This window comes from Sorex araneus, chromosome 9 (assembly GCF_027595985.1).
Source record: "Sorex araneus isolate mSorAra2 chromosome 9, mSorAra2.pri, whole genome shotgun sequence".
In the NCBI taxonomy this organism is placed as follows: domain Eukaryota; kingdom Metazoa; phylum Chordata; class Mammalia; order Eulipotyphla; family Soricidae; genus Sorex; species Sorex araneus.
The window spans coordinates 11862740-11886596 of record NC_073310.1 but is presented as its reverse complement, the minus strand read 5'-3'; the positions used below and the strand labels follow the sequence as shown (position 1 = coordinate 11886596).

At 60.6% G+C, this 23857-nt stretch overlaps 1 protein-coding gene across 1 annotated transcript; it reads left to right on the top strand.

Moving 5' to 3' along the window:
• The first annotated feature begins 353 nt into the window (after nt 1-353).
• SELPLG (selectin P ligand) lies at nt 354-12330 on the top strand. Its single transcript, XM_055147072.1, has 2 exons — nt 354-472; nt 8902-12330. Exon 2 carries the CDS (start codon nt 8907-8909, stop codon nt 10116-10118), a length of 1212 nt encoding a protein of 403 aa, XP_055003047.1. The 5' UTR covers nt 354-472; nt 8902-8906; the 3' UTR covers nt 10119-12330.
• Nucleotides 12331-23857: the final 11527 nt, after the last annotated feature.

The following is a 23857-nucleotide window of genomic DNA, read 5'->3' as shown; positions in this document are numbered from 1 at the left end:
TGGCACTGCCCAAGTAGCACCCCCCAAGTAGCACCCCCCAGAGGCTCAGGGACCCCCTGTGTTGGAGATCCGCATGGGTGGGCCACTGTGGGGGCCACAGCCGGGGGCCCAGGGGGAGCGCCAGGAGCCTCCCTCCTGCCCTCCCTGCCGGCGGGTCCTGCTCGGGACCCCTGCCCCAGACGGCGTCCACACCGTCTTGTCTTCTCCTGGGGGTCCAGAGGGCGGTTGGGCTCCTGCTGCCCCCACCCTGGGTCCCGGTCCACGCTGCCAGCGGCTGTTACAAACAGCGGGCGGGCGGGCCATCACGTGGTCCTGCCCGAGGAACCACACTCTCGCTTCCTCCTTTCGCACACAGCCGTTGGGGAGGCCATCGAGGGGCCGCCACAGCCGTGCCCGGCGGGGCCTCGTTGCACAGCCGAGCGGCAGCTTCCCCGGGGGCCCGCGGCCACTGTCCCATGGTCTGCTGAGCGCGGTGAGTACAGCTGACTGCAGGCGGGCAGCCTCTGGGGAGGGCCTGGGGGGCCCCGTCCGCCCCCGCGAGTGTCTGCTCCCCCACAGAGCGCGTCTGTAGCGGGTGTCAGACATTCGGAGTCGGGGAAAGGGGAGGACCAGTCCCAGTGGTGCTCAGGGCTCACTCCCGGCTCTGTGCTCGGGGCTCACTCCCGGCTCTGTGCTTGGGGATCACTCCCGGCTCTGTGCTCGGGGCTGACTCCCGGCTCTGTGCTCAGGGCTCACTCCCGGCTCTGTGCTCAGGAATCACTCCCGGCCCTGTGCTCAGGGATCACTCCCGGCTCTGTGCTCAGGGATCACCCCCGGCCCTGTGCTCAGGGCTGACTCCCCGCTCTGTGCTCGGGGCTCACTCCTGGCTCTGTGCTCGGGGATCACTCCCAGTGGGCTCAGGGGATCACCAGGGGTGCCAGGAACCAAATCCAGGTTGGCCATGTACAAGGCAAGTGCCCTCCCTGCTGTGTACCAGCCCCAGTGTTGGGAGGGAAACTGAGGCCTAGAGGCGGGAGGAAGGGGCTGGCTCCTGAGCACAGTGGGGGCTGGGCTGGACGACCCCTGAAAGGGGGTGTAGGGCTGGCAGAGACTCTGGTGCATAAACCGTTTCTGAGGCACCGTCCTTTCCACTGACTCCTGGCTCTGTGCTCAGGGCTCACTCCTGGTCCACCGTCCTTGGTCGGAAGACCGACCAAGTTCCCTCGCCGCGGCCTGAAGGATCCAGTGGGTGCCGGCCGTGAGGGGGCATCACAGGGCAGACTCCCAGCTCGCCAGTCTGTGCTGAGGGGGCATTAGGAATGGGGGGGCTGCTGGCTGGTCCACTGGCCCCACGTACAGCCCCAAGCACACGCCCCTCTGCTCCCTGCACAGACCCCACCCTGCACCCAGGGCCCTGGAAGTCCCGGGCTGCCTCTGCCCCACCCTTCCCCACCCTGGAGCTCTCGGGGCCAGGCCTCTGGAGGGTGTGGGGGGCCCAGACCCCCGAGCCGCTTCCTCTGTGGTGGCCAGGGCGGGGGGCGGGGGGCCGGGGGCCGGGCGTGGCAGGGAGAGTGAAACTCGGTTCCTGGAAGGACCCAGGGGGCCCCCTGGGGAGCGAGGCGTGCAGAGGCTCGAGAGTCATCGAGAGTCACCGAGGCTGGTGAGGCGGCCCCCTTCACAGGCTGGGAAACTGAGGCTCGGCGGGCGGGGAGAGACCTCGGCCCTGGCTCAGGGCCCCTTCATGAGCCTCTGCAGGAAGGGGGCCGACGGGGGCCTGAGGAGGGAGAGGATGGCAGGGGCGGGGGGGTCTGTCTGATTGTCCCTCATTGGAATACGGCCAGCGGAGCTGAAATCAGGTGTGGGGGCGCCGCGTCCATCCGCACAAATACCTCCCGGCTCTGGGGCCTGGGGAGGGGGTCGGGCTGGCGGGCAGGGACGCCCATCCTGCCCGGCGGCTGATCGTCTGCTTCTGCCCCTGTCCCTGGGCCTCAGGCTGGGCTGCGGGTCCCCTGGACGCTGCCCTCCCGCTCTGTTGCCCGTCCACACGCCCTCTGACCCCCACCCATCGGCTCAGCCCAGGCCGTGTCACCGAGCTGCACCGCCCTCGTGGCTCCGCCCCCTGGGAGCTTTGTTCTGTTTAGGGGCCACTCCTAGAGGTGCTCAGGGCTCACTCCTAGGGGTGCTCAGGGCTGACTCCTGGCTCTGTGCTCAGGGCTCACTCCTGGAGGTGCTCAGGGCTCACTCCCAGCCGTGTGTGCTCGGGGCTCACTTCTAGGAGTGCTCAGGGCTGACTCCCAGCCGTGTGCTCAGGGCTCACTCCTAGGGGTGCTCAGGGCTGACTCCTGGCTCTGTGCTCAGGGCTCACTCCTGGAGGTTCTCAGGGCTGACTCCCAGCCGTGTGCTCACTCCTAGGGGTGCTCAGGGCTGACTCCTGGCTCTGTGCTCAGGGCTCACTCCTGGAGGTGCTCAGGGCTCACTCCCAGCAGTGTGCTCAGGGCTCATTCCTAAGGGTGCCCAGGGCTGACTCTTGGCTCTGTGCTCAGGGCTGACTCCTTCTGGCCTGGCCTCTCTTAAGGGACATCAGAAATTAATTTTTAGAGGGGAAACAGTACTTTTGTTTGTTTGGGGACCTCCCAAGCAGCCCTGCAGTCCCGGAATGCTTCTCCCAGTGGGACTCGGCCAGCCGGGCCTGAGGTCGGATGCCCAGGACACAGGTGCTGGGTGAGGGTGGGGCACGCTCAGTGCTGCCATGGCAGGCTGGCAGGGCTGGTGGGGGGTCAGACTCAGGGCCTTGCCCAACCAAGCAGGATTTCCAGCCCCCTGAACTCTTTATCCAGACCCAGGAAACCTTTTTAAAGGGTGCGGCAATAGGAGCAATTAATTGTGCCTGGGTAGTCCAGGATGGCTCCTTGGAGGAGGAGAAATTTCAGATTTGGAGAAGGATCATGGCCTTGACTATAAGGTAGAGGCAAACTGTCCAGGTTCAAATTCTTGCTCCCCCTGTTTTTGGAAGGGGAGGGGAGATTCCACACCCGGAGATGCTCTGGGCTTACTCCTGGCTCTGCACTCAGGAATTACCCCTGGCGGGGCTCGGGGACCCTAAGGGATGCTGGGATTGAACCCCGGTCAGCTGCGTGCAAGGCAGACGCCCTCCCCGCTGTACTGTCGCTCCAGCCCCTCACCTGTATGGTTTTGCTGTACAAAGTTCCTGCACCGTCACCACCACCACGGTGCCCGGGACCTCCCACCCCTGTCCCTGCTCACTTCTAGCCCCCCTGGTCCCTCCACCCGCTCTCCCACTCCCCCCCTTTATTTGATTTCTGCATTTGGAGGTTGTGACCATAATTTTTTTTTTTTTTTTTTGCTTTTTGGGTCACACCTGGCGATGTACAGGGGTTACTCCTGGCTCTTCACTCAGGAATTACTCCTGGCGGTGCTCAGGGGACCCTATGGGATGCTGGAATTAGAACCCGGGTTGGCCGAGTGCAAGGCAAACGCCCTACCCGCTGTGCTATCGCTCCAGCCCCCTGTGACCATAATCTTGTACTATCTGTGTGTGTATATTTTTTGGTTTTGAGCCACGCCCAGCTGTGCTCAGGGGTTACTCCTGGCTCTGTGCTCAGGAATCACTTCTGGCACTGCTCGGGGGGACGATATGGGGTGCCGGGAATCGAACCCGGAGCATCTCTGCAAAGGGCAACCCTGGACCCCCCCCACACACACACCTGTGTTGTATGTCGCTCCCGCCCTCTCTGTGTATTTATTTCCCGTCTTCATATAAGAGAGAGAGACTGTGTGTATCTTTGATACTTTTTTCCGTTAGTGTGAAAGGTGGGTTCTGGGTTTTGCTGTTTTGCTGGGGGGGGGCAGTTTTCGAAAGGGGTCTGCCTGACACGGAGTCCCCCGCATTCTCTCTTTGCGATTAGACGGTTTGATCACCAAAGCACTGCCCGGCGGGGCTCTGATTTCCCGGCTGGGGAGCCTGCAGGCCCGGGGAGCCTTGTTCCGGGCCCCGCCTCGGGGGTACGGGCCTGGCGGTTGGTGCTGATGCAGCCCCCGGGCCGCCCCTGCCTGCCCTCTGCCCCTGGGCACTTCCCAGAGTGCCGCTGTGTTTCGGGTCAGGGTGGCCCTGCCCGTGGCCCCCTGGACATCAGTTGGGCCCGTGGTCACTTCGGGGATTGGGGCAGGTTTTTGTCTGTGGTCGGACTCCAGACCAGCCTCCTACTCTGGCCAGGACCCCCTGCCCCCTGCTCCCTGCAGTCGCCCTTACGGGGGCTGTGACAGGCGGGGGTCCTGGGTCCTGACCCTCTCACTGCACTCGGAGCTGCTGCATGTCTCAGCCCGGCTGCTGCGGCCCAGAGAGGCGAGTGCAGTGGTCAGCGTCACTCGGCCACGAGCAGCAGCGCTGGGGCTGGCCACCCTGGACAATGCCCCTGACCGGGTCCACTGCCAGGACTGAGCCCCGGCTGCGACCTCTCTTGGTCCCTCTTTCCTTCTCCGTGTCCATCTGTCTGTCCCTCTTTCCTCCTCTGGCTGGCGGCTCAGCCCACACCTCAGGCCACTCGGCCTTTGGGGGTCTAGGCTCCCCCACCAGTCCCTCCCTGGGGAGGTCCCCAGGCTGGCTGCAGGGAACCTTGGGGTGTCTTTCCTGAGCAGCGCTGGGGGCCAGGACTCCGGAGCGAGGGTGTGGGTCCCCCGGAGCCGAGAGTGCAGAGCAGCCTGGTTTTGGGGTGAAAAACCAGAACTTGGGGCAGCGGGTGGGACCGCGCCCCCCACCCTCCCCGCAAGCCTGACCCACCCCTTCTTGTGGGCGGGTGACTGAGAGTGAGAGAGTCGAGGTGAGAACAAGCCCAGGGGAGGTGACATCAGTGTGCTGAGCCCCATGGAAACAGCCCAGCCCTGGCGGGCTTTGGGGGGCCTCGCCCTCGCCCAGTGACTTGCCCCCAGTAAACATCGGGGACTTTCCGCTCTTCCTGCCACACCACCTATGGGCCGGGGGGGCGCGGGGGGCCCAGCTCACCTGCACAGGCGGCTTTGGGGACCGGGGGCTATGACCGTCTGAGTCGGGGGTCGCCCTCGGACAGACCCGGCACCCGTCTCATCACAGTGGGTGGGAAGGTCCCTGCCTGCCTACGGCCCTCCCACACCAGCGCCCCTCACGGCCCCTGCACCCGAGGGGGCCCCCCTTAGCCTCTGCTTCTCTCACCCACAAGGGCGTTGCCCCGGTGGCCACTCCACGCCAGATGCCTGCAGGGGGAGCTTTGCTGCCTCTTGCCTGATCCTCCTGAGCGCGCTGCAGCTGCAGTGTCCATGTTATAGATGGGGAAACTGAGGCTCAGAGAAGCTGGAGCGACCGGCTCCAAGTCCCACCATTCTGTGGTCTCCACCTCGCTGGCATCCCCTGTTTGTCTCTGCAGTGGGAAACTGGGCGGGTGGGTGGGTTGTGGCCGCCCCTCCCTGGGCCTGAAGCCGGCCTCGGGAGAGGAGGCTGGACTGGAGGCCGGCCTCCGGGAGCTGGGCTTGGCAGAGGTTTACCCATGGGAGCACCTGCTCCTGCTGGGTGCACTGGGAAGGCCGTGGGGGCATCGGCGAGGGGGTAGCGGTGGGGAGAACCCACCGTGGACAGCACCCACCCCTCCCGCCCCCCCCCCACACTTGGCCCCCACTCCCGTGGCCCCGCCCTTCCACTGGGCCCGCCCCTGTTTCCAGGAAGTGGCTGAGCCTGTGTCTTCGGGGAACCAGGGCGGCCCGAGTGGGGGAGGGCCCGAGTCATCCAGTTACCAGGAAACCGGGTCTGAGCCTCCTCCGGCTCCTTCCTCAGGTGCCATGTGTGTTTGTGAAACGAGTAAGCAGCCGGCGGCTCTCTCTCGCCGCCTGCCTTCGAGGGTCTGGGGCCACTTCCCCACCCGGGACGGCCGATGCCCTGGGTGGACGAAGGAGGAAGCGAGGGCCAGGCTGGTTGGTACCAATCGCCGTTTATTCCACTCTCGTCTCCATCCCCCTCTGCCTCTCCTTCCCCGAGTCTCTTTCTCTTCTCCCAGATTCTGCTGGGTCCTCCCTGATCCCCCGATTCTCCTTGGTTCCTCCCCAACAGACCCTGCTCCTACATTCTTCTCCTCTACGTTCTTCTCCTCCTTGCCAGTCTCTTCGCACTCCTCACACCCTCCAAACCCTGGCGGTAGCAGCCACACCCAGGTCTGGCGGCACAAACAACATCTCGAAGCCCTTCCTGTTCTCCTGCAGCCAGGAGATGCTCAGGGGCTAAATACCGAGAGATACATTAATTAAGCTTATAGGATGGCTCTCTTGGGGGCATCTCGCTATAGATCTCAGACTATAGTGCTCAGGCCAGATTAATCTTTCCTGACCCTAGCAGCGTCCTAATCTAGCTGTTACTCTTTGGATCATGACAGAATTTGTCCATGACCGTGCTCTTAACTTATAGTTAAGTATTACGCTGCTTTGGCCTGGCCCATTTCGACGCCAGGGTAGCTCACACCCGGTCTCTAGTTGGGACCCTGCTTTTGGGGTGCTAGGAAATAAGGGCAACTGAGGCTTAAGTCGAGAAAACAGATGCCCTGGAGTGAATATCATTTGGTGTCGATTAATTTCCCAAGCTTACAAAAGCATAGCATGAACTGTCTTCCTGTGTCCGTACAAAAAGGACATTGCTCTGAAGTAACTATGCAAAGGACTTAAGGAGAAGAGAAAAGCGATATTTATAAGTTAACAGAGGCTGATTAGGAGATAAAGGTGGTCGACCTGTTGGGAATGCAGAGCACAAAGAAAGAGGTTACAGATAAACACAGAGGAATGGGAGTGCCTCCGGAGCACTGTGATGGGAGTAACCCAGTAAACCTAAGCTCCCTGTGGCAAGGGAGACAGGACAAACCAATGTTATCCTACAGTGCCCACCCTGGGAAGCAGGGCCAGCGGGCAGGGAGCACCCTGTCTTCTGATCCTGGCTAGGGACCCCACACGGGGCAGAGGTGGTCTCCCAAGGGCAGCAGGGAGCCTGGGTGTGTGGGTACACGCATATTGTGGGGGCCAGGGGGGCATGTGGATGTGACTCCTTTATAAAACACCGAGTGAGAGCCAAAAGCTGGATTTTGGTTTGGAGTCATACCTGGCAGTGCTTGGGGGGTCACTCCTGGCGAACTCAGGGGCACCAGGAATTGAACCCAGGCCAGCCACATGCAAGGCAAGCGCCCTCCCCACTGTACCATCGCTCTGGCCCTGAGAGCCAGAAGCATTTCAAATTTTATTTTATTTTATTTTGTTATTATTATTTTTTTCTTTTTGGCTCACTCCTGGCTCTGCACTCAGGAATCACTCCTGGCGGTGCTCAGGGGACCATATGGGATGCTGGGGATCGAACCCAGGTCGGCCGCGTGCAAGGCAAATGCCCTACCTGCTGTGCTATTGCTCCAGTCCCTTAAATTTTATTTTAAAGCCACACCCAGCATTACTCAGGGGGTCACGGCTGGTGGTGCCACGCAGTGCTAGCCATCAGTCCGGAGGCGCTGGAAGGATAGGACAGTGCGTAGGGCACTTGCCTTGCATGCTGCCAACCCAGGTTCAATCCTCAGCATCCCCTGAGCACTGCCAGGAGTGGTTCCTGAGTGCAGAGCCAGGAGTAACCCCTGAGCAAGTCTGGGTGTGCCCCTGTCAGCCCTCCCCCCTTAAAGGAAGTTAAGGTGTGGTCAGAGTGGCATTTTATCTTTTAATCATTTTTTTTTTGGCGGGGGTTGGGGGGGATCTTCACACTTGCCCATGCTCAGAGCTTATTCCTGGTTCTGTGCTCAGGGCTTATTCCTGGCGGGGCTCAGGGTACTATATGGATTGCCAGGGATTGAACCAGGGTTGGCATACTGTACTATCGCTCCAGCCCCAGAGTGACGTTTTAGAGAAGAACATTCTTTTTTTTTTTTTCTTTTTGGGTCACACCTGGCATTGCACAGGGGTTACTCCTGTCTCATGCACTCAGGAATTACTCCTGGCGGTGCTCAGGGGACCATGTGGGATGCTGGGAATCGAACCTGGGTTGGCCGCATGCAAGGCAAACGCCCTACCCGCTGTGCTATCGCTCCAGCCCCGAGAAGAACATTCTTGAGCTGGGGAGATAGAGTGCTTGCCTTGCATGTGATCAACCCGGGTTCGAGCCTCGGCATTGCATCTGGCCACCCCCAGCATCACTGTGAACAAGCCCTGAGCGCAGAGACAGGAAAAAGCCCTGAGCACAGCTCGGTGTGACCCCAGAAAGACAGTGAGAAAAAAAAAACTATAGAAAGAGAAGTTAAAGAGGGGTGAGAGCAGGGCCGGGAGCAGAGACCTTGCAGGTGTGAGGCCCCAAGGTCAGCCTCAGCACGAGCTGGCGCCCTGAGCACTGAAAGCTGAAGCCCCGGGAACCCCCAAGTATCTCGGGGTTCACCCATCAGGCCTGTGCCTCCAAGCTGAGTTTCTGCAGGGTGCCCTCTCGCCCCACCCCAGGGAGACCTCGTCAAAGAGAAGGGAAGGTGTAGACACCCGTCTAGCCCAAAGCCCTGATAGTGCCTTTCTCCACCCCAAAGGATTGTTTTGCTCACAAACAACAAATTTTTGTCCCAAAGGTGGAAAGGCAAATAGTTTTCTCTGTGGCCAGAGAGCGGGGTGCAGGGCCCCAAAAGGATTGGTGGGTGCTGCTAAACGGTAACAGCAGCTGTGCCTGGGAGCGCCGGGTTTGATCCCCAGCGCTGGATGGTGCCCTGGGGCACTGCACCAGTCGTTACTCCTGAGCACTGCCCAGTGAGGCCTGCTTGCTGCCGCTGTGCTCTGCACGATGTGCGGAAACCGGTGCTGGGAAGAGAACTGGGTACACACCCCCCACCCCCTGGGCGCGGGCGGCCGGGGAGCCCTTGTGACCCCCTGCGTGTGTCCCCCCAGGTGCCATGCGTCGGCAAGTCCTCCTGCTGCTGACCCTGCTGACCCTGCTGGGCCCCGGCCGCAGCCTCCGGCTGGTGCACGCCGAGGGCTCCCTCGACCCTCCGGCTGCCCGGGCTCGGAGACAGGCCCCCGTGGAACATGACGATGAGGACTATGTTGAGGAAGACACGGACCCTCCAGAAGTCCTTGACAAAGCGTTGGCCACCACCCACCACCCTACCCCTGTGACTGAGCTGAGAACCCAGGGACGGGGGGACCCCGCAGGGGCTCGAACTCAGGAACCGGAGCCTTCAGGGGCAGCCAGCAGCCAGGACGCAGGAGGAGCAGACGCGAAGAACGTGAGCAGCCAGGAGCCCCCTCCTGTGCAGGTGCAGCCCACCCCAGAGGCCCCGCCCACCAAGGAGCCCCCACCCGCCGCGGAGGCCCCGCCCACCACCCCGGAGGCCCCACCCACCACCGCGAAGCCCCCACCCACCACGGAGGCCCCACCCACCACCAAGGAGGCTCCACCCACCACGGAGGCCCCGCCCACCACCAAGGAGGCTCCACCCACCAAGGAGGCCCCGCCCACCGCAAAGGAGGCTCCACCCACCACGGAGGCCCCGCCCACCGAAACCACGCCCTCCGAAACCACGCTCACTACCGCCGAGGCCCGGACCACAGGACCCACGGCCACAAAGGTCCTGCCCGATGGCCGGGCTATCCGAGAGACGCTGTCTACTAAACTTCCTGCCGTGGCAGACCCTCCCACGGAGTCCACTACCACCAAAGTCCAGACCGCACTTCCTGCAGCCCCCGGGGACCTCACCCCCGCGGCAGGGGGCGATTTCTTCCGCCAGAAGAACGGGACCAGCGCGATGCCTGGGAGCTCGGCGACCCCCGGCGCCACGAAGGCCTCGGACCACATCCCCGTGAAGCAGTGCCTGCTGGCCATCCTCATCCTGGCCCTGGTGGCCACCGTCTTCCTGGTGTGCACCGTGGTGCTGGCTGTGCGCCTGTCCCGCAAGACCCACATGTACCCGCTGCGCAGCTACTCGCCCACCGAGATGGTCTGCATCTCGTCCCTGCTGCCCGAGGGCGGCGGCGGCGGCGGCGGCGAGGGCTCGGGGACCGCGGCCAACGGGGGTCCGCCCACGGGCAAGAGAGCAGACTCCAAGGCGAAGCCCGGGGAGGAGCGTGAGGACGACGACCTCACCCTGCGCAGCTTCCTGCCTTAGCCCCATCCCGCTCTCCCGTGCCATGCGCCTACCCATGCACGTCCATGCATCTGCCCATACGCGCGTCCACATGTCCACGCGTCCATGCATATACCCATGCACGCGTCCATGTGTCGACACACGTCCATTTATCTACCCATGCGCGCATCCACGTGTCCACACGTCCATGCATCTGCCCATGCACGCGTCCACGTGTCCACACGTCCATGCATTGCATGTGTCCATGTGTCCACGCGTCCATGATCTACCCATACACACATCCACATGTCCACGCGTCCATGCATCTGCCCATGCACGCGTCCACGTGTCCACACGTCCATGCATTGCATGTGTCCATGTGTCCACGCGTCCATGATCTACCCATACACACATCCACATGTCCACGCGTCCATCCGTCTACCCATGCACGCGTCCATATGTCACGCATCCGTGCCTCTGCCCATCTACATGCCCATATGTTCCCCCGCCCACCCATCTGTGCGTCCATTCATGTGCCCTATGTCCACCCATCCATGCATCTGCCTGTCCATGCGCCCACCCCGTCATGCACCCACGTGTCCAACCTGAGCAGGACCTGACCTCCTCACTCCCTCTGCAGAGTCTGGGACTAACCGTGGGCTCCCGTCCACAGGCCTGGCTTTCCAGGGAGCCCGCTGGGATTGAGATCTGGAGGACAGGAACAGTGGCCATCCCACCTGGTACTGAGACCAGCAAAGCGTCGTGCTGTAGAGTACGTCTGGCCAGTGGCACCTTGTTTTCCTTCCTGCCTCTTGTGTCCAGTCTGTGCTGGCCTCTCAGCGCTGTCTCCCTCCTCCTGGAGCACCCAGGGAACACCCGGGCTTGTCTCCCCCCCACCCCCTCACTGCCATTCCTTTGGGTCCTCAGAGTCCCCGCACAGGAAGTGGGCCTGGGGGCAGACGGGCCTACCCCTGGGGTCTTTTCCTGTGGCGCCTCCATGTGGGGCAACTTGGGCACCTCTCTGAGGGTCCGAGCCGAGGCCCGGGCTGGACTTGGAGGGCCCACAGACTCTTCGCTGGAGCTGTGGAGAAGAATGAACGACCATCGGTGACAGAGAGACCCAGGCACCCTTTCTTGCTTCCGCGCGGTCCACATTTGGGTGGGCTCTGCCTGGCTTGATGAAGGACAGACTTCCCAGGCCAGAGCCCGGTCCAGTCTGGACAGGTACTAAACGTGGCCACCGAAGGAGGCTGAGTGCCCGGAGGTCTGAAGGCACCTCCTTCTGGTGAGTGGGGGGCCCTGCTCCCTCCACACCCCCTCAGGACGCTCCCTGCGAGCTCCTTCAAATGCCATCTCTTGGATGGCAGCGCCAGCATAGTCTGTCTTGAGTGGCCTCTCTTGGACAGTGTCTGGTTTAGGCTTAGAGTCTCAGACTTATAATAATTATATAATAGTTATAATATAATAGAATAGTCTAAGTCTACGTAAGTCTTTTGGGGACAGAACTGCAGACCAACTTCTGTACTGCTGATCTACGCCCTCTGCAATGCCAAGACCATCCTTCTAGAAGCCTGCCAGGTCCTCCATCCCCCACTGGGCCTGTCGCCTAATAACTACCTTTTATTTTTGCTTTTTGGGTCACACCTGGCAATGCACAGGGGTTACTCCTGGCTCTGCACTCAGGAATCACCCCTGTCAGTGTTCAGAGGACCATATGGGATGCTGGGAATCGAACCCGGGTCGGCCTCATGCAAGGCAAACAAAACACCCTACCCGCTGTATTATTGCTCCAACCCCTAATAACCACCTTTGTACCCCTTTTAGGAGTGTAACTATGCCATTATTAGAGGAGTGTAACTATCTGATATTTATCAGAGGAGTGTAACTGCAATTTATCACAGGTGTGTAACTATCTGCAATCTATCACAGATGTGTAACTGCAATTTATCACAGGAGTGTAACTATCTGTATGCTAGGACAGGAGTGCAACTATCTGTAAGCTACGACAGGAGTGTACCTATATGCAACCTGTGATGGAGTGTAATATCTGTAACCTATGAAAGGAGTGTAATCTGTAATCTAAACGAGTAGGTCACTTGCCTTGCATGCAGCAGACCCAGGTTCAATCCTTGGCATTTTATATGTTCACCTGCCTACTGCCAGGAGTGATCCCTAAGAACGGAGCCTGGAGTCAGCCCTGAGCACTGCCCGGTGTGAACCCTCCCCCAGTAAAATAAAGTAAATGTTGACATTCGCCAATTGCTTTGAAAGGGCCAAGCAGTATCTCTTGGGGGTCTTGCAGACACCATGGTCTCTGATGTTCCCCTTATATACTGTCCTTGTAACACAAACGCACCATCAGCAAAATGTCACAGTGACTGGGGGGGTGGGACTGAGTTCTGATAAAGCCTTATTTACAAACCGGTGGCCGCTGGATTAGGCTCTGTGGGTTGGTGGGGCCTGGCCTCAGTGGAGGGTTGACCAGATGTCCCAGTTTGTCGAGGCCTTTCTGAACGTCTGCTCTAAAGGCCCCAACTGTGCAAAACTCTTCATTCCTGCAAGTCAGGCACGAGCTGCTGTGTTAAGGCAACCTTCAATACCTGCATGCATGACCATATTGAACACCTGATGAGGGTTGGTGCTGGAGCCCAGAAGAAGCAGGTGACCCATTGGGAATGCCAACTTCCGCTCCTCGAAGCTGGAGGCACATTTGCACAGGGGGAAGCTGCTCTTCGGAGCACTGCTCAGACTTCTCCAAGGGGAAAACCTGAATCAGACTCGGGGGAGCCTGGTTCCCCTGCAGCAGTCTTCTTGGGAGGGAAGGACCTTCCCAACCTGCAGTGCGGGGGCTACTCCAGGCGGGGTGTGGGCTGCAGCCCAGGAGAAAGGGGCTGGGGAGGAAAGGAGAGATTGGGTGGAGGGGGTGGAGCGGGGCGGGGGCTGCAATGCAGGTGGGAGGGGGAGGGTGTGAAAAGCACACGGGTGTCTCCTGGCTTTCAGTCTAGAGCAAGTGGCTACACAGGGAGGTGTGTTCCAGGGTCTCTGTGGAGAGAAACAGTCAAGAGGGCCGTCCATCATGGGTGGGGCCACTAGCCCTGGACAGAGAGGCTGGCCTTTAGGAGGAACATAAATTCCTGTTTTTTGGGGGATGGTTGAAAAAAACCCAGTTGGGGTGACACCATAAGTTGAGAGACGCAGGAACAGAAAGACTTGGAGGGGGGTTGTGGGGGAGAAAAACTTGGAGATCATCTAAGTCATCCCGTGCTTTTTAAAAATTATTTCTTTTATTGAATCATCATGAGATACACTTACAAAGCTTTCATGTTTTCATGTTTGAGTTTCAGTCATACAATGATCAAACACCCATCCCTCCACCAGTGCACATTCTCCATCACCAATGTCCCTAGTATCCCCCCCTTCCCAGCCCTCCCCCTGCCTCCATGGCAGATAATCTCCCCCATACTCTCTCTCTACTTTGGGGCATTATGGTTTTCACTATGGATACTGAGAGGCTGTCACATTTGGTCCTTTGTCTACTTTCAGCACACATCTCCCATCCCGAAGGATCCCTCCAACCATCATTGACTTAGTGACCCCTTCTCTATCTCAGCTGCCTTCTCCCCCAGCTCATGATACTCAGCTATGGTCCCCCAGGGTTTTTTGACCCCTCTCCCGGTTTCCTTCTGAGAAGGATCACGTCTCCTGCCTTACTTGGGGGACGCCTGAGTTTGCTTCCTATCCTTAGGTGACTGGGAGAGATGAAGGGTGCTTGAAGGAGCCACCAGGGGGCGCCCGGCACCCACTCTTTGCCTTTGGATACCGTGGTTTCCCTAGGTCCCAGCTGAGTGTGGAGGAATGGATGCCGTTCATCTGTTAAGTCACAAGCTGCCCAGTTAGTGGACCACCGGCTCCATGGGGGAACCTGCACCCAGTCACGCTTCCCCATGCTTGCCAATTTCCTTAGAGCAATTATTCCCGCATCTGGGAGCAAATACAGGAGTCAGCTGAGGCGGGTGGATAACACGTAACGTCAAACTGACAGCTGGTTTCACTTGGACCACGCCTAAGGTCCTGGAAGTCGGGTGCAGGGACCTCAGAGACGGGTGTCGGGGCCTTCGTGTACGCCCCCTGGCCCTTGAACAATCACCGCCTGCGTGCCCCCTTTTTCAGGATGGGCAAACATCCTGAGCTACAATCACACTGATGCCTCCCCAGGTCCCCTCCTGGGAAGGACCAGATTTCAGGGAAGAGGAAACCGAGGCTCGCAGAGGTAAAATCCCCGAGGCCCCAGTCATACGCCGGGGTCTGGGCTGGGGGCCAAGGCTTGGGGTCGAGGCCTGGGGCAGCCCGCACATGTTCTGGCGACTTAAGTCACACTGCGGGTGAGATCACAGCGGGTGTTTAGGGGAACCCCGTGGCCCCAACCCTCACCCCTGCTGACGTGTCCTGGCACCACCTAAAAGTCCCGGCCGGCCCGTGACCCTTTGAGTAGCTCCTCCTTGAACACAACAAGGTCGAGCAGAGCAGAGCTGGGTCCAGGAGAAAGAGAGATGGTTGGGGGGGGGAGGGGTGGCATGCGGGCATCAGGGCGGGGCCTGAGCTCTCGTCTCATGCTGGGTCCTCTGCCAACACGTGGTCAGCTGTGGTGCCCATGCTGCTCCCCCCACCCCCCGTTCCTGACCTGGGTGCAGGTTTTTTTTTTTTTTTTTTTTTGCTTTTTGGGTCACACCTGGCAATGCACAGGGGTTACTCCTGGCTCTGCACTCAGGAATCACTCCTGGCGGTGCTCAGGGGACCATATGGGATGCTGGGAATCGAACCTGGGTTGGCTGCATGCAAGGCAAGCGCCCTACCCTCTGTGCTATCACTCCAGCCCCGGTGCAGGTTTTTTATGATTGCGGTTTTTTGGGCCACACCCAGTGGTGTTCGATGGTCACTCCTGGCAGTGCCCAGGGGACTGTAGGGGATGCCGGGGATGGACGGACCCAGTCAGCTGTGTGCAAGGCAGACCCCCTGCCTGCTGTGTTACCACTCTGGCCCCATGAGCACAGTCCTGGTCACCCCAGCTTATCCGGGGTCGCTGAGGCACAGAACGCTGGACCCAGGGGACACCAAGTGACACTCGTTAAGTCACAGACTGCTGACTTCTGGGGGCTGAGAGGCAAGGGGGGGACAGGAAATGGGGGACCACAGTGGGCTGCTCAGTTCACTCCTGTTCTCTCGTCTCAGGCACCCGCAGTTCCTCCCGTCGCTGATCTGGGGCAGAGGCTCCCCAGACCCTCTCGAACTCCCCCTTCAGCCCCCCCACACACACACATGCCACATTGTCCCCTTGTCCTGGAGCCTCCAGTCTCAGGGGTACTGGGGATATGGGGCGGCCAGGACGGGCCTGGCACTGCCCATCAGGGCTCCTGGTCTTGAGACAGATGAATGGAAGGATGACCCAGAAAACCGTCATACAATGGCCGGGCCCAGAGCCCCGGAGGAGAGGGCCGGGGGTGTCCCAGCACGTGTCTCAGGGCCAGCCCTGGACGTGGGAAGGAGACAGGAAAAGGAAGCTGGATACTTCAAAGGCGGGGCGTGTTGATTTGCAGGGTGCAGTCTAGAATGAAGACGGGTCCGGGACCATACGGTGCTGGGGATTGAACTGGGGTCGGCTGCGTGCAAGGCGAATGCCTTTTCTCCAGCCTTGAACGGGTGAGTGGGACCCGGACAAGACCAGCATGGGGGAGACTCCCGTGGCCTGGCACCCCAGGAGGGCTCCAGGCCCCCTGCCTCGCCCCCATCTGCCTTTTCACCGGCCACCTGGACTCCATCGGAGGGTGCTCTCTCTTCCCGAGAGCAGAGTTTTTGGGAAAAAATGAACTGGGCTTTTTCTTCAAGGCCGTGTTGTTCCCTCAACACACGTCTCGCTTGCTGGTCTCCAGGGCTCTTTGCTTGTTCTTGCTCTTTCCACTGGGCAGGAGTGATAGCCCAGCGGGTAGGGCGTTTGCCTTGCACGTGGCCGACCCAGGTTCGATTCCTCCGTCCCTCTCAGAGAGCCCGGCAAGCTACCGAGAGTATCCTGCCCGCACGGCAGAGCCTGGCAAGCTCCCCGTGGCATATTTGATATGCCAAAAACAGGAACAAGTCTCACCATGGAGACGTTACTGGTGCCCGCTCGAGCAAATCGATGAACAACGGGACGACAGTGCTCCAGTGCTCTTTCCATTCCAGAAAAGCCCGTGTCCTCTCTTGCTCCCTACTCACATATTTCTAAGCACGTTTCATCTTGCTTCCCTTAAAAAAAAAAAGAGAAAGAAAGAACAATGAGAATGCAGTGACGCGCAGATCGCTTGGCAAAGTGGACCGTCAGCCCCCACATTTGACCAGCCCGTGAAATCCAAGAGCCTGGGAACATTCCCGCAGAGAAGTCGGGTCCAAAGACTGCGAACAGCAGTTAAAGCAGAGGCTCCTGGGACCCAGTTCAGACTCCCCCGTGGGGGCGTGTGGCCTGGTGGCAGACCGGCCCCAGACTCGGCCCCCAGCACAGGCTGACTCTCTCTCTCTGCTGGCGGGAGAGGCTCAAGTTCGAATCAGCCGCCGACGGCCTGCGGGTAGGATCGGGACCAGATGTGCCCGGGAGTCAGGCGCGCGGCGGCCGTGTGCGAGGCCCGGGGCTGGTCCCCAGCATCTCCGAGAGGAGCAGACACTGATTTCTCCCCGCTCGTGTCTCTCCCCTTGCTCCCGAGCCCCTGTTCCCTCTCCGGCCCTGAAATAAATGCTCTACCCAGACAACTGCGGGCCGGGGAGTCTGGGTGATTGCGCCTTCCCAGGGCACCACCCCCGAACCCAAGGTCCACAAGGCCCCGATCCCTCCCAGAAAGTCCCCTCCGTCTCTCTCTCCATCATGTCCCCAAAGCATAGCCTCCAATCTGATTTTCTGGTTTGGTTCTTGCTGCGCTGTGCTGGGTGGGGGTGGGGCTCAGCCTAGCTCTGTGCTGGGGGGAGGGTCACCCTGGGAAGTGCTCTCTCCTGGAAGGGACCATGTGGCACCAGGGCTCAAACCCTGGGCACCCACCTGCAAAACACGTGCTCAGCCCATTGAGCTCTCTCTCTAATTCTGATCTTTTTTTTTTTTTTTTGTCACATCCGGCCACGGCTTCCTCCTGGCTCCGGGGCCACTCCAGACAGGTTTAGGGGAAGTCTATGGGGTGCCGGGGACTGAACCGAGTGCAAGGCGAGTGTCCTACCCACTGCTCTCTGGCTCCAGCCCCCCTGACTCTGGTTTTCTTTTTCCACACCCTGCGGAGTGCATCTCAGCGGGGCCTGTCCAGCACTGCAGCCAGCATTGCTCTGGGGATCACACAGCCCCAGGACTGGAACCCAGGACGGGCATGTGCCAGGCCTGTGCCCGAACGCTGTCCTGTCTCCCAGCCCCTCTGCAGCTCCTTTGGAGGCGATTCGCTCTAGCCCAGCCCAAACAGCCTTGCCCTCCTCTCTGCAAACGGGGGCCTTGCCCAGGCCCCTCCCTGGGACCCCTTTACCCCATACTGTTCTCAAGACCTGGACCCTTTTTTTTTTCTTTTTGGGTCACACCCGGCGATGCTCAGGGGGTCACTCCTGGCTCTGCACTCAGGAATTACTCCTGGCGGTGCTCAAGGGACCATATGGGATGTTGGGAATCGAACCAGGGTCAGCTGCATGCAAGGCAAGCGCCCTACCCGCTGTGCTATCGCTCCAGCCCCAATTTTTAGGTTATTTTTGGGCCATACTCAGGAATGTTCCGGGGTTACTCCTGGTTCTGTGCTCAGCGATCACTTCTGGCAGGTTCGGAGGACCATCTGGGCTGCCCGGGGACCGAGCCCAAGGTTGGCCGTGTGCAAGGCAAGTTCCCTCCCCACCGTGTGATGGTCCAGCCGAGAGGTTGGTTCTGTCTAGATGGGACAGGGCCGGTCCAGAGCCCCCGACTCAGGGCTGAAGAGACGGAACAAGGGTGAAGGCTCTAGGGTGAATCCCCAGCATCCCACATGGTCCCCCGAGCACACTGCCAGGGACACAGAGCCAGGAGGAAGCCCTGAACACCACCAGATGTGACCCCAACACAGAAAGCAGAAAAACAAGACGAAGCAAAACAAAGCCCCACATTCAGAGGCCTGCCCTAGGCCTGACTTCCGGCCAGCCTCCGAGTGGGTCCTCCTCGAAGGCGGTTTGGCCCAGGGCTGCCTTCTGCAGGGGGGGGGTGGGCAGAGACCCTGGGAGGGAGCCCAGAGGGAGCCCAGCCACAGCCCTGCATGTTCTTCTTTGTTTGGTTTTGCTTTTTGGGCCATGCCCAGCCATGCTCAGAGGTGACTCCGGGCTCTGCACTCAGGAATGACTCTTACGGTGCTGGGCGGACATATGGGATGTCGTGCAAGGCAAATGCCCTCCCCCCTGTACTGTCACTCTGCACCCCCGCCACACACCTGACCTTTGTAAAATGTCCATAAGTATGAAGCTCTCCCGTGATGGCCAGTGCCCGTCCACGCCGCTGGACACCAAGCCAGCCTCAGGCCCGGGTCTGTATATTCCAACGGCTTCTCAGAACCTTCTGGATGGTGGCTGGGGAGACAAACCATGTAGAAAACAATAAAATAAATAAATAAATAAAAATGCTCACAGCCAGAGCAAGAGCACGAGCACTGCTGAGAGGGCACATGTTGCCTAGGTCAGGAGTTCTCTGACCCCCACCAGGAGTGAGTCAGGAGCACAGAACCAGGAGTAAGCCCTGAGCACTGCTGGGTGGGAGCCCCCGAAACAAATAAAAAATGTTCGTAACGAGCTGGAGCAATAGTACACCGGGGAGGGCGTTTGCCTTGCATGCACTGAGCCGGGTTCGATTCCCAGCATCCCATAGGGTCCCCCAGCACCGCCAGGAGTAATTCCTGAGTCCATGAGCCAGTAGTAACCCCTGAGCATCGCCGAGTGTGACCCAAAAAGAAAAAAGAAAAAAAATGTTTGTAACTGATTTCTGTTATATACTGAACACATAAAAAGCGTATTTATCTAGAGCCACAGTTTTCTGCGGAGCTCGTTGAGAAAAAAGTAATTAGTTATGGTGTTTGTTGCAGGCCCTGTCAAAGAGAAAAGGAAAGAAAAAGAGGGGCCGGAGTGATAGTCTGGCGGGGAGGGCGTTTGCCTTGCAGCAAAGCCAACCGGGTTCTACCTCCGGCATCCCACAGGGTCTCCGGAGCCCCACCAGCAGTGAGTGCTGAGTGCAGAGCCGGGAGGAACCCCTGAGCATCACCTCATGTGGCCCAAAAACTAAAAAGAAAAAAGAAAGAAAAGAAAAAAAAAAAGGAGAGGACAGGAGGGGGCTTTATGGCACAGGTGGAAGGTATTGGCCTTGCACACAGGCAGCCCGGGCTCGATCACCGTCATCCCTGAGCACCGCCAGGAGTGATTCCTGAGTGCAGAGCCAGGAGGAACCCCTGAGCGTCGCCGGGTGGGACCCTCCCTGGAGCAATGAACGAACCGAAGCTCCCTGCGGCCAGGGAGAAGGGGCAAACCAACGTCAGCCTACACCTCCCCAAAGAAAGCAAAGCAAAGGGGAAGACAAGAACACACTCGGGGGGCTGGAGCAATAGCACAGCAGGGAGGGCGTTTGCCTTGCACGCGGCCGACCCGGGTTCGATTCCCAGTATCCCATAGGGTCCCCTGAGCACCGCCGGGGGTGGTTCCTGAGTGCAGAGCCAGGAGTAATCCCTGTGCATCGCCAGGTGTGACCCAAAAAGCAAAAAAAAAAAAAAAAAAAAAAAAAGAACACACTCGGGACACGTGGTCAAGACCCGACCTGGGGTTTCTCATCTGCAAAGTGGGAAAGTGGGATCATGCCCGCCCGGCCTCGGGCAGCGCTGGGACGTGTCTCTCACTTCCTGGCAGAGAAGGCCCTCGGCACTCGGGCCGGCCCCCTGAGTCTCTCCACGGACCCCAGCTACCGGGCTGACCAGAAGCAAAGCAGGACGGATGGACGGACGGACGCACGGACGCGCTGGCAGGAAGGAAGGACACGGCTTCCGGGGCAGGAGGCAGGGGACTGGCTCTGTCCCTGCCCTCTGGTCTCCTGTGTTCCTTCACCGGCAGCACCACGCCGGGACGCTGGAAGCCGGGGCCCAGGCTGGTGCCTGGGGGTTCCCCCTAGACCAGGAGCACCCACACAGGGAGGCTGAGCGGGGGTGGGGGGTCTCACCGGGGCGGTTTGCCGCCCCCTCCCCAGCACGTGCGGCGGTGTCTGGAGGCCCTCTGGGGTCTTCCCTCCCAGGTGAACGTAGATATGGTGGGAAGCGGGACCCCCTTCTCCAGAACACCAGTGCTGAGTGGGGGAGGGGGTCACATGTTTCCTTCCGGGGGGTCTGGAGACAGACAGGGACCACAGCACGCAGTCCTTGGGTGCGAGGCAAGAGCCGTCGCTGCACCTCCAGCTACTGCCTCCAGGGGGCCTTTCCCAGAAACAGCACCCCTGTTTCTGGGAAAGGAGAGAGGAGTGGCCTGTTGGAGTGGCCTCTGGGGGAGACCGGTGCACCCCCAGCAGGGCCGGCCCCCTCCCAGGCACTGAAGCCCACCGGGGCACCCCGGGCCAGTGGACCTGGGCCGGGTCCCCCTGAAGCCAGGGCTCGGAGGCCGGACTGCTGCTCGGGCCCGTGTCTCTCACTTCCTGTGTGGCAGATCACAGAAGACACACGAGCACGAGGGGCAGTGGGACCCCTGTCTCCCAACAGCAGGACCCTGGGGACCCCTGCTCCGCCCTGCTCAGGATTTCCTCAGGATGGCGCAGCCAAGAGGCTGCTTGCGATAGTGCCAGGAGGAGGGCGCTGGCCTTGCATGTGACTGATCCGGGTTGGATTCCCAGCAGCCCTTCGGGTCCCCTGAGCCTCTCAGGAATGATCCCTGAGTGCAGAGCCAGGCGTAAGCTCTGAGCACCGCTGGGCGTGGCCCCCAAACAAAACAAAACAAACCAGGCTGCTTGGATGAGGCAGGACAGCACCGGTGGTCCTGTTAGCGCTTCTTCAGATGCTCTCACCCCAGGGCCTTTGCACGTGCTCTTCCCGCGCCACTGGGCACTGTGCTAGGAAGTCCTTCCGTGCTTGACTGTCTCGACCTGCAGAAGTCCTGCCATCCGGGCCTCCTGCTTCTTTTGTTTTGCTGTGGGGGCCACCCCAAACAGTGCTCAGGGCTTACTCCTGGCTCTGTGCTCAGGGAATCACTCCTGGCAGTGCTCAGGGAGTCACATGCCATGCTGGAAAACTGAGCCGGGTCGGCTGCACAGAAAGCAAAGCCGTACCCACTGCCCTATCTCTTTGGCCCAGGTGTCCCCCGATTCCCGAGGACACCCCCACCCCACCCAACTTTCCCTGAAAGGCACCAGACTGGGGGGTCTGGGCCTTGAGGTGCCAGCCAGGCCCACTGGCTGGTGGTGAGAAGTAAGGAACTGGGTGGTGAGGACTGGGCAGGAGCAGGGAGGGGGGTGTTGGGGGGTGTTGGGGGAGGCAGCTGTGTTGGGGGGTTCGGGGGGCAGCTTGAGCACCTGGTTCAATTTCTGGCTCTTCATGTCCAGGGACCCTCTGGACCTTGGGTGCCTCAGTTTCCTCCGCTGTGGAGCGGGGGAAGCGTTTGGGGAGGTTTAAGCCCCCCCCGCCCCCCGCGCCTGGGCGCCCTGCGGAGCCTGGCTAAGGGGGGCCCGGGGGACCCTCGGCGGAGGCCTCCACGTCTCCCCGAACCTCGCAGCGCCGCCCCTGTGGTCTGCGCCCCGCCCTGCGGAGGTTTCTGTCTTTGCGCCTAAAATTAGCTCACAAATTCCTTGGCTGCCTGGCCGGGGCTCCGATGGACAATTCGAACCAGATGTTCGCAGCTGGCGGCCCCTCCCCCCGCGCGCGCCCACGTGCGTCCCGGCCCAGAGAGCCTTGGGGGGAGGGGCGGGGGGGGAGGAGCCCCCCCCAAGGACACCCCTGGAAAGACAGACCGGGGGCGCCCCTCGCTGACCATCACCTGGCCACGAGCAGGGCTGGGCTGGCTCGGCGACCGCCCCCCCACCGGGACAACGGAGGGCGCCTGCTGTCCCCTAGGGCCACCAGCTCTCAGCCCGATTCGAGGGGTCTCCTGTGTGGTGACCGTTATTGTTAGCACATTTGTTATCATTAGCGTTTTTTTGGTGTTAGCCAGTTCCCCCAGTCACCAGAGCAGCGGGTGCCCATTTCACAGATGCAAAAACTGAGGCCTGGCTCCTGCTGGCTGGGGCTCCCTTCCACCAGGCCCTCCACCTCTTGGGGGGCTCTGGCTGACCTGGAGACCCCGAGTGGGAGTCAGATTTCTGGTCCCAGCTGCATCAGAGCTGATCAGTGGAGGGGAGGAGCCAAGGAAAAGGGAGTGTCCTTGTGGCCCTGGGGGGCTTCTGTGGACCCCACTTCTCCCAGACGTGGAGCCAGAGCTGGGGCAGAGAGATAGCCCAACGGGGAGGGCGCCCGCCTTGTACGTATGGTCCCCTGAAGCCCACCAGGAGCCATCTCTGAGCACAGAGATAGGAGTACTAAGTCCTGAGCACTCTGGGTGTGGCCCAGAAAGAGAGGAGGGGGTGTTGGGGTCCAGGGAGGGACCCCCCCACCAGCCCTTGTTGTCACTGTCAGAGTCTCAGCAGAGGCTGGGGTGCTGCGTGCCCGCTGACCCCCCACTCCTGCTGCCCCCCTACTCCCCTGCACCTCGAACCCGCCCTGGGCCCAGCCCTTTGCACTTGTCTTCTCCCTCCTACTGCCTCCTGGTCCCCTGAGGTCAGCTGCCCCCAACAGCCCTGCCGCAGCCTGAGGTGACTGGGGTGGGGGGGCGGGGTTGGAGGGGGCTGGGGTACAGCCAGACTCACTCAGGGCAGCGGGGGCGGGAGAGCAGAGGGCTGGAGCACGGCTTTGATCCTCGGCACCGCAGGGACCCCCGAGCACTGCCTGAGGAGCCCCAAAGGGGAAAAAAGGTAATGTGGGGGCAGGAGAGAGAGAGATGGAGAGGGAGAGAGGGAGAGAGAGAGGGAGGGAGAGGGAGAGAGAGATGGAGGGAGAGAGGGAGAGGGAGGGAGAGAGGAAGAGACGGAGGGAGAGAGAGAGGGAGAGGGACAGAGAGAGGAGAGAGAGAGGGAGAGGGACAGAGAGAGGGAGAGAGAGAGGGAGAGGGACAGAGAGAGGGAGAGAGAGAGGGAGAGGGACAGAGAGAGGGAGAGAGAGGAAGAAGAGAGAGAGAGAGGGAGAGAGGGAGAGAAGAGAGAGGGAGGAGAGAGGAAGAAGAGAGAGAGAGGGAGAGAGGGAGAGAAGAGAGAGGGAGAGAGGGAGAGAAGGAGAGAGGGAGGGGGAGAGAGAGGGGAGGGGGAGAGAGAGGGAGGGGGAGAGAGAGGGAGGGGGAGAGAGAGGGAGAGGGGGGAGAGAGGGAGGGGGAGAGAGAGGGAGAGGGGGAGAGAAGAGAGAGGGAGAGAGAGGAAGAAGAGAGAGAGAGGGAGAGAGGGAGAGAAGAGAGAGGGAGAGAGAGAGGGAGAGAAGGAGAGAGGGAGGGGGAGAGAGAGGGAGGGGGAGAGAGAGGGGGGGAGAGAGAGGGAGGGGGAGAGAGAGGGAGAGGGGGAGAGAGGGAGAGGGGGAGAGAGAGGAGAGGGGGAGAGAGGGAGGGGGAGAGAGAGGGAGGGGGAGAGAGAGGGAGAGGGGGAGAGAGGGAGGGGGAGAGAGAGGGAGAGGGGGAGAGGGGGAGAGGGAGAGAGGGGGAGAGAGAGAGGGAGAGGGACAGAGAGAGGGAGAGGG

Bases quoted from the DNA above. Each gene is read 5' to 3' on its own strand.
- SELPLG (XM_055147072.1), top strand. From the start codon at position 8,907: ATGCGTCGGCAAGTCCTCCTGCTGCTGACCCTGCTGACCCTGCTGGGC.